Raw genomic sequence first — 10,926 nt, forward strand, 5'->3', positions numbered from 1 at the left:
TCGACTTCAAGGTCGAAAATTCAGTCATATTATCCTCCTGTCCAAGTAAAATCCGTGTACTCCAGTTCCTGCAAAACATAAAAAGAATAAGATCAAAATGAATTACAAAGAATCAATCAAATCAAATCACGATGAAAAATAGATGAACGGAAAGGGTAAATGAAACAAACGGAAGAAACTGATGGAACGGAAAACCTCGAAGGAAAAACGATCACGGAAGAGAAAAGAACTGCAACCGAATGGAATGAAATTGGTTTGGAGAACAAATCAAATGGAGAAAAACTCGAAGACGAGACAAACTGGAGATCGGGAATGGAAATTTTTAGATTGGAGTCAGTTTGGGCAGATTTAATTAGATTAGATTAGTGATTTCAAGAGATTTTAAGAGTTAGTTTTTCAGTCCAAAAGCTCCTCAAATTTGCCATAGGCTGCAATATGAGTGTATTTACACACCAACAAACTATATGATAATCCGTTCCTCGGATTTTGCGTTTCGATCACCCGGAGAATACTTGAACTCGAATCCTCCGTCCAGATCACCAAACTCCTCGTCGGAATATAACTTCATCGCCACCGGCCGGAGTAACGCCGAAGCTCGATCTCAAATCACCGGAAAATCTCGGAGACTTGACCTATAAGCGTTAAGATATTACAAACCGCATGCGAAATCTTTATAGATCCTCGGCTTTTGACATGACGGAGAGCCGGCTAGGTCTAGGCTGGAAAGCAGAACGGCGACGCTGCTGGTGAGAGGAAGGTCTAATCAAAGCCGACAAAGCTCTCCTGACCAGATCTCCTTCGACACCGCCGATTCTCACCAGCGAGTTCGTCATCGCAGATCTACGCGCGTTAAGCCGATTGCTCGGCGCGTAACTCGATCCAGAGTGCGAGTTACCGAAGCTCTTATGAAGACTGCAACGGAACGAACCGGGATGCGTTGTAGGCGAACACATACAAGTCCGCTTCGGCTGTTTGCTCTGTAAATTCTTCAACGCCTCCGTGTTTCTTCGGACGGTGGTAATCGAACGGTTCGGCGAGATCGGACGGTTATCAAGCGAGAACCGCACGGACGACGACGACGACGGAGTTTTATTGCAGAGATTGACACGCCGCGGAGAAATAGATCTATGTTGATTGAAGAAAGTCGAGGAGCGAGAAGAGAAACCTGAACTCGAATAGGCAAAAGCGGACGAAGAAGACGACGGAGAGTGAGAACGGAGAACAGGTCCGCTAGATCTTCTAGAAGAAGCCGCCATTTTCTATTAAGCTGAAGAAAGATTAGGAAGAAAGAAAAGAGCTTTTTTTTCGAATTTCCAAAGAGCCGTGTTTGGCTGTTCAGTTGGGCAAACCTAGCTTTACTCGAGCCATGTATTTATAGGGTAAGGGGAAAGGGATCGGGGGTTATAAAAACTTGACGGTCTGGTATTTCAAATTCTTGGTTGACGGATCTACCCCTATACTTTTATTTATTTACTTTTTGTCTCTTTTATTGTTATTAGTTGCGGCTCAGAGGTCGTTGTTATTCTCTTCTTTTTTCCCCACCTTTTTCTTAAAAAAATATAAATTTTTTGTTAATGTGTTATTTATAAATAGGATTTAAAATAAAATCAATTAATTACAAATATCACATGTTTTTAATTATTTATATTTTAAATTACTATAATAATTCTTTTAAAATTCATCTATCGTTAAACATATATAATTTTAGGATGGGGGTATTTATAAAAATTTAAAAAACGAAAATAGACCATCAATAAAAAATATACAAAATTTTTAAAAGAACACTTATTTGTCTTCATTTGGTACATCCTTGTTGTAAAAAATATTATAAGAATAACTTTCTAATCTAATCGATTAATAAATAAAATTCACAGTTAAATTTAAAATTAATATACTTTCAAACTTAGCATATAATAAATAAATCTATTATTATTATTTTAAGAAAGTGGGTGGGGGAGTAAATGGTAAATGAGAAAGTGGAGGGGCTAAAGAGGGAGTTGGAGAAGCGTTAAAGACGTTAGACCTAACCATCCACAGGCGCGTATTTAGACGCAAATTGTTTTTCCTTTTTGGAATTCAATCCAGCGTCCGGCCAGCGGATTTGGGGAAAATGCCATGGGCACCACTCACTCTACCAACTCTACCCTTACTATAGTCCTATAATTTCAACAGTACCAACTAAAAGGAAAAAAATCATCTGTTAAAACTGACAACTTATATATATATATATATATATATATATATTCTACACTACTTTATAATCATAGATTTAAACAAATAAATGTCTTAAATTTAATTAAAATTTATTACTTACAAACAAATATTTAATCTATGGTAAAATAATTTTTGTTTTTATCTTAATTTTAAACCCTAAATCATAAAATCTTAAATCATAAACATAAATCATAAATTTTAAACCCTAAATCTTAAATCTTAAGCTCTAATTCTAAAAAAATATTATTTATTGTGAGTTAAAGAAATATTTATTTAAATAATGATAAAAAAGTTTTGCATTTTTAAGATCGTTAGATGACGAGAAATGAAATTTGACATTAATAATAGAAAATAAGAAGATATTCACTTAAGAAAAAAATAAAAAATTAATCGCAATCTTTAATTTTTCCTCATTTTCAATAATCCTAAAACAATAATTGAAGAATAATGCAAACAGTAAATTTTCTAACGAAGATTGAAAGTAATAATTCCAGTAAGTTAATTTTGACATAAACAAAAGTTATAAAGCTAACGAACGCGACCGAAAGCAATTCTCAAAACCCAACTCATTTTTTTAGTAACGAAAATGATTATAAAATAATATATATTTTAAATATTTTTAATTATTTGATAATTAATTTTCAATCATCTTATTATATTAATTAGTGTTTAAATTCATAAACTCTAAAAATAACGGTAATTCTTTTAACCATTAAATTTTTTATTTTCCCACAAAAGCTACGTTGAAAGGCACGTAACGCCATGGCGGTGGTGTGTTGAAATCAAACGGAACAAAGAAGGATGGCTTGAAGAAGTCAATTAATCAATTGACATCTTATAATTTAATCGATTTGTAACCCCCACTTTTAATGTTCTTTTATTACATGTTTGGGGCATGCCAGGACTGAAAACACGTGTTAGGCAATTCTTGGTCTGACAACTCTTACTTTTCTAGTCCGATTAATAATTAATTAATCAATAATCACAGGCTAATCTTCCTTCTTAACTGGTTTTTTTTGTTTAATCGTTTAGTAATTTAGTATTAAGGTGGGAAAGTGCACTTGCCTTTGCCTAGTCCTTCTCATTTTTCGTCACAAAGCCTTGGGCATAGGTCGGGTCGGGTTTTTGGTCCACCCGACCCAACCCGAGAATAAATGATCCTTCATCCGAGGCTTGACCTGATCCGACCAAAACAAAATTTCATTCGATCCGAATCTGACCCGACATATAACTTAGAAATCAGACCGACCCGACCCGAAATAATAATAAAAATATTATATTTATTCAATAAAAATAATAACTTAATTGAAAAAAATTATATATAGAGGGGTATTATTGTAATTATTCATAAAATTATAAGATAAAATTATATATTTTTTCGGGTTGGATATTTTTCATCCTAAACCTAAACCCAACCCGAATCCGATTTTTTTTAAAAATCCGACTTGATCAGATCGGGTCGAATTCGGGTCCTGCCCATCCCTACTTGGGCACGTTCTCCTCAGCGTCAAAGAATAAAAATTAAGGGGAAAAAATAAATAATTAAAGATAAATAAATTAAGTAATTGAATGACAAGATAGAATAGTACTATATTTAAAAATAAATATTCTTAAATTATTATGACCGGTTTCAAATTAAAACACCATATTTAATTAGGCATTTAAAAAGTATCCACTAAAAATTTAAAGGAAATGTTTCATATAAAAATGTATTTGATAAAATAAATTTAGGTACATGAAAAATAATCATTTAACACAATTATTAAACTTAGGTTCCATGTATGTTAGTAAACCTTGTCCTTTTTCTTACACAGGCTGATCTTGTTTCATTATTACTACACCAACCCTATGTTATTGCCCTTTGTTGTCTAAAATATCATTAGTAATCATTATAAAAAATAATATTTTTAGGGGCTTACAATGTGATATTTATTTTTATATTTTTTAATCATTGCTAAAGTATATTTATGTTTCAGGTGTAGTTGTCCGAATTCAAGATTTTAAGAGATAATAACATTTATTTTAATCATTGAGGTCACTCGATGAGTTCAGTAATCATTTATATATTTAAACCATCACACATTGGGACGTGCATAATATTTTATTATAAGGGACGAACTCATCAAATTTTAATAACGAAAATAAATTATTAATACTAAATAGACATACAAAATTTAAAATATAAAATAACTTAAAAATTATAGAGAGACCCACACCTTCCTATGGTTCCATCCATGGTCAATCATGTTTCTATCGTTATTAACACTTCAACATCTTGGATTAATGTAGGGTTTAGGTTGATTAATCTATTAATTAATTCGAATTAGGTATCATAGAAATTTATTATGAGAATAAATCTTTTAATCCAACTTATTTTGTTGATAGTATTAAAATTAAAATTATTAATTTTATTTAAAAGATTTAACTTTTATTTTTTTATAATTTGAAACAAATTTTTATTATATTTTTAAAATTTAATAATACAAGTTTTAATATTGGCTTAATACACTTTTTACCCCCTAAATTATTCCTCAAAATATGATTTGGTGTCTAAAGAATTTTTTGTTAACAATAGATGTCTAAAGTATTATCTGTTACACTTTTAGTTGCCTATAGTTTTCTCCGTTACACTTTTAGGTATCTATCATTATTTTTTTAAAATTTTTTAATAATAAAAATATTATTTTTTCAAAAAGAAAAAATTAAAAAAAATCAAACCTCCCCACCCGAGCCATTCCTCTCCCTCCCATCTCACACTGCCGACGACGAAGGGCCACAATTGGTCGGGCTTAATGGTGATGCGTCGTGTAACGTACAGACGGTTGTAGTTGTCGAAATCGTCAGAAAACAACAATGAAAGATCTAGAAATCCGACGACCCTTCATGGTGTTTTTCATGATGATCGACATTGTTTCACGTTGGGGAAGAAAACATATAAAAAAGGAGTAAATTAGAATTTTGTCCCTAAATTACTTTGAATTTATAAAATGATCCATAATTAGTATTTTATCTAAAATTTAAGGGTTAAAGTAAAAATTAAACCCTTTTATTAACGTGTCATGTCATCAAACTATCTGAAGTCAACGTTTCAGTGACCACATCTTAACTAAAAAAAATAAAAGTGACTATGAATTATATTTTTTGGATCTAGTGACCATACGTTTATGAAAATGAAATGATCAACTCTGTAGTTTATCATTTGAAAAAATATATTATTTTTTTTACAAATATTATAGATTTTAGCATTATCATGTCAATAATATTAATTATTATTGCCTCCGTTTCACTAAATGGGTTTAGCATTGACTTTTAAAATGCTTGATACCAAAATAAGTGTCCAAACTATAACGTTTTCCCCAAATACGTGCCTAAACTATTTTTTGACTCATCTAAGTGTCTGATGTTACAAACGTTACCCATTTAGGTGCTCGAATCCTCAACGATGTTAATTTCCCCTATTAAGTGATACGTGTCACAATCTGATATTTGGATGAGTCAAAATATAGTTTAGGAACCTATTTAAGGTTTTTAAAATATAATTTTCATATTTTTATCAATAAACAAATTCTACATAATAATGGACCAAAGTTAAAAAAAATTGACTAAAAAAGTCAACAATAGATAAATTTAATGAGACGAGTATTAAATTTAATTAGTAAATATGATTTATGTCAATATAATAACTATTAAAATAAAAAAATTACAATTTTTGAAATTGAAATATTACAAAGTGTATTTATTATTAATAATATTTTTAAACAAGTAAATACTAATATAATATGAAACAATATTTTTATAAAAATAATTATATTAAAAATTTATTATATATTAGCAAATAAGAATTTAATATTATAAACAAGGATACTTAATAATATTAAAATAATAGTATATAAATAGTTTGAAATTAAATATATTATAATTTATTTATTTTAAGTTAAATTATGATTTAAAAATCATATTTATTTATAATAAATTATTTTACAAAAAATATGTTACGTTTGTTTTAATTCCGAAAGGTATTATTTTTTTTATTAAATTATATTTTTTTGTTGATCAAATTATTTTTCATGAAATAATATTAAAAACATTTTCAACAAAACTAATTTTCCTAGAACCTAAAAGAAGCAGCATAACTTGAGGGGGGAATGACTTTAGTTTTGTTTGTATATGACAATGGGCAACTAATCAAAGAACACAAATGGTCAACAATAATAGATTTGTTTAATGAGATAACATATTAGAATTTTATTATTTGTTTAATGAGATAACATATTAGAATTTTATGTAAAATCAAAGATTCAAGATCAGAAATGACCATCCAACTCAGTTGGTAGAGCGCAAGGTTCTTAACATCGAGGTCGTGGGATCGAATCCCATGGAGGGCATTTTATAATTCGGATGTCTCCTATGGAAGTTGCTCTTAACCTGGCGTTGGGGGCAGCCTACTATTCTACCTCCTCCTTACCCCATTACATATGGGAATAAGGGTTAACTAATAAAAGATTCAAGATCAATAAATAGAGCAAATTGAGTTGATAAAGTCGTCTTTATAATGAAATTTTATATACTTATTTTAGACTAATTGTTCAATAGATTAAATATAAATAATTATAAAAAGGGAAAATTTCAAATTTCATCACTAATTTTTACTCTCTTATTTTACTCACTGAACTTTAAAAGTTTTCAATTCTCTCACTGAACTTAATTCATTGGATTTTTTTGTCATTATGCCGTTAAATAGTTAACGACGTTAAAACGGTGTCGTTTAATTTCTTTTACCATAACATTGTCATTTTGCATCTATATAAAAGTCCATTCATAACACCGTTAGTGAGGAAACGACTAACCGGCAAAAAAGGCCAATGTATTAAGTTTAATAAAATAATTGAAAAGATTTAAAGTATAGTGAATAAAACATGAGAAAGGGTAAAGTTAAATTGCCAAATTCGTAATTTACCCTTATAAAAAAGCCAATGGTCCAATGGCCTCCACTTGCTTTCTGGTTCTTCGGCCGACTATAACAATAATTTGGGTTTGACAATTGAGTGCTCTGAAATTTCAAAATTGAAAGGGGGAAAAACCTCAACTAATTTCTTAATTATTAAGGCTTTTGGGGTTGAATTCTTAATTTAATTCCTAATTAAAAATTTAATCCTCTATATATAAGAATATTCAACCCTCAAAGATTTTCTTAATGATTAAGGTTTTTGGGGTTGAAATTGTAAGAATAGTCTATATATAATTCCTAATACACTGTAAATAAGGATAATATTTATAAAGATAATGACGGATTCAGAAATATTTTTTCGATTGTGCTATGCATATATATATTAATAACATAATTTTTTATATAAAAAATAATGAAACAAATAATTATAAAAAAAACCCGAATTTTATGATAAACATTAACCCACCATAGGTCCTTAATTGATCCGCCACTATGTACACTGCAGATTACTTACAGTGAAAACGAGGGAAGATGTTGATTAGTCAGCTAATTACTAATTATGAGATGACTATAATCTTTTATTCAAAATTTAATTGAGATTTTAGAGATCATCAAATTCAGCTCTATCTTTTAACCACGTGGTCGTGGGTTCGATTCCGGCGTTTTAAATCAGTACAATTTTTTTGTACATTTATCTTGCCAGTCCCCATCTGCTGCAAAACTTCATATATTGACATCTAAGGATGTCAAACAGGCGGATCGGATGCGGGTACCCCCTCCCCCATCCTCATATCTACCTAATATTTTCAAATCTACCACTCGTTCACCACCCATGATGGGTAAAATTTTTTAAATTCACACCCGCCCATTTGGATACATTCTTAAATCTATCCCCACACCCACTACCCAATTGGAGAAGTACCCTGCTAAACCCGTCTGACAGCAACCTTAAGTTATATATAAACAACAAACATAAAACAAACACGTCTATTAAGAAACATAATAAAATAAACCGGGATTATCTAAGTTAAGTGTTAACATAGATCTTAAAGTACATAAAACACCATAATAAAAGACAAAATTAAAACCTAAAAACATAAATGACAAACAAATAATATTTTTGTTCTTTGGCACACATAAATGACAAACCCAAAAATTATACCTAAATTTATAATGGTCCAAAATTTAATGGGTATTTAATGGGCGAGCAGATGTAAGGCGGGCGGATGCAGGGCGGGTAAGGTTTCAAACCCATCACTTGCCCACTACCTGCGATGAGTATCACTTTCTAAATCCACACCCGCCCACTACCCACTAAAGTTATACCCATCTCCGTCCCCAATTAGAACGGATACGGTGCATAATCTATAAAATTGTACCCATTTACCATCTTTATTGACATCTAATAAAGAGTGCATGTTTTTTTTTTTGAAAATACGTATCAAAACTCAAACACACATATAAATTATACTGCTCAAACTCGACTTAATTAGAAAGATCAAATTTCTTTTAACCACCAGAACCACACCAAGAGTTCAAAGAGTGCATGCACTTACCTACTTACCTTTAACGTTTGCTGAAGAGGAAATAGGGATTGTCGGCAGCCTTTAATGTTTTGATTTAGATTTCTGTCTTTTGTAGCATCGTCCTATGGTACCTCAGATTGATGCCTGAAAAGTATATATTCATATGTTTATGAATATACAACAGTAGCAGCACTACAAGGGTCAATGGAATCCCATAACATTGCAGAACTGGACATGATTTAAACAAGTTCAAATCTTCATTGATCAGCACTTTCCCAGCAGGATTTTCTACTTAACTATTGGGTTTTCTTTTTAATGGGATTCAGTTTTTTTTGGCACTTACCTTCTTTGCTCATATGGTAGGGTGCATGGCTTTTAACCATGTGGTCGTTGGTTCGATTCCCACAGATGGCGTTGTTGTTTGATTGTAGTTGAATGTGTTCATATACTAGGCACGGGTAATGATCTAAATTTAATCCAAGTTGTTGCTTTTGCTTCGACCTTTGAATGGATAATCAAGGCAATTCACATGAAAATTTCGGATAAGATACAATGTGATTAATGATTTTTTTGGTATGGCAAACAAGCTTTTTTTTCCCTTAATCAAAGGCAAACTACCTTAATAATTAAAAAGAAATTACATGGTTGAAACCTTTTTGTCACTTGTCGTCTTTGCTCAGATGGTAGAGTGCATGACTTTTAACCACGTGGTCATCGGTTCAATTCTCACATATGACGCTATATTAAATGTGTAATTAAATTTGTTCATATACTAGGTACAGGTAGTGATGTAAATTTGTTCAAGGCAATTCACATGAAAATTTTGGATCGTTCGGATCGGATACAAGGTGATTACTGATTTTCGGGGCAAACGAGCTTTTTTTTTCCTTAATCAAAGGCAAGTTACCTTAATAATTAAAAATAAATTACATGCTTGAAACCATTTTGTCACTTGTTGTCTTAGATCAGCTGGTAGAGCATGTGGCTTTTAACCATATGGTTGTGGGTTTGATTCCCACGGAAGGCATTGTTGTTCATGTGTAGTTGAATGTGTTCATATACTAGGTACGTGTAGTGATATGAATTTCATGTGTCGCATTTTGCATTTGAATGGATAATCAAGGCAATTCACAAGAAAATTAAGGATGGGATACAAGGTGATTAATGATTTTTGGTATGGAAAACGAGCTTTTTCTCTCCTTTATCAAAGGCAAACTACCTTAATATTTATAAAGAAATTACATGCTTGAAACCTTTTCGTCACTTGTCGTCTTAACTCAGTTGGTAGAGCATGTTGCTTTTAATCACGTGGTCAAAGGTTCGAATTCCCACAGTCGGTGTTGTTGTTCGCGTGTAGTTAAATATGTTCATATACTAGGTAGTGATAATGATCAGAATTTGATCCCGTGCATTTTGAATAGATATCAAGGCGATTCACCTAAAAATTTCGGATCCGTTACAAGGTGATTAATGATTTTTTTGGTATGGGAAACGAGTTTTTTTTTTCTTAATCAAACACAAACTACCATAATAATTAAAAAGAAATTACATGCTTGAAACCTTTTTGTCACTCACTGTCTTAGCTCAACTGGTAGAGCGCGTGGCTTTTAACCACGTGGTCGTGGGTTTGATTCGCACATATGGTGTTGTTGTTCGATTGTAGTTGAATATGTTCATACACTAGATACGGGTAGTGATCTGAATTTGATTCAAATTGTTGCTTTTGCTTCGGCCTTTGAATGGATAATCAAGGCAATTCACATGAAAATTTCGGATTAGATACAATGTGATTGATGATTTTTTGGTATGGCAAACGAGCTTTTTCCCCCTTAATCAAAGGCAAACTACCTTAATAATTGAAAAGAAATTACATGCTTGAAACCTTTTTGTCACATCCCGTCTTAGCTCAGCTGGTAGAGCATGTGGCTTTTAACTACGTGGTCGTGAGTTCGATTCCCAAAGACAGTGCTATTGTTCTCGTGTAGTTGAATATGATCATACACTAGGTTAGTGATAGTGATCCGAATTCGATCCAAGTGATTTTGAGTAGATATCAAGGCAATTCACCTAAAAATTTCGGATCGGATACAAGGTGATTACTGACTTTTTTTGTATGGGGAACGAACTTTTTTTTATTAATCAAACGTAAACTACCGTAATAATTAAAAAGAAATTACATGCTTGAAACCTTTTTGTCACTTGCCAGTTGCCATCTTAGCTCAGCTGGTAGAGTGTGTG

General features: G+C 31.5%; 1 protein-coding gene across 1 annotated transcript; it reads right to left on the reverse strand.

Annotated features, from left to right (window-relative positions):
* Positions 1-347: 347 nt before the first annotated feature.
* LOC120212023 lies at positions 348-1,348 on the reverse strand. Its single transcript, XM_039210460.1, has one exon. The coding sequence runs from the start codon at positions 1,254-1,256 to the stop codon at positions 672-674; it is 585 nt and encodes a 194-aa protein (XP_039066391.1). The 5' UTR covers positions 1,257-1,348; the 3' UTR covers positions 348-671.
* Between the last annotated feature and the right edge of the window lie 9,578 nt (positions 1,349-10,926).

Source organism: Hibiscus syriacus, unplaced genomic scaffold (assembly GCF_006381635.1).
Source record: "Hibiscus syriacus cultivar Baekdansim isolate YM2019G1 unplaced genomic scaffold, ASM638163v2 tig00109991_pilon, whole genome shotgun sequence".
Classification (NCBI taxonomy): Eukaryota; Viridiplantae; Streptophyta; class Magnoliopsida; order Malvales; family Malvaceae; genus Hibiscus; species Hibiscus syriacus.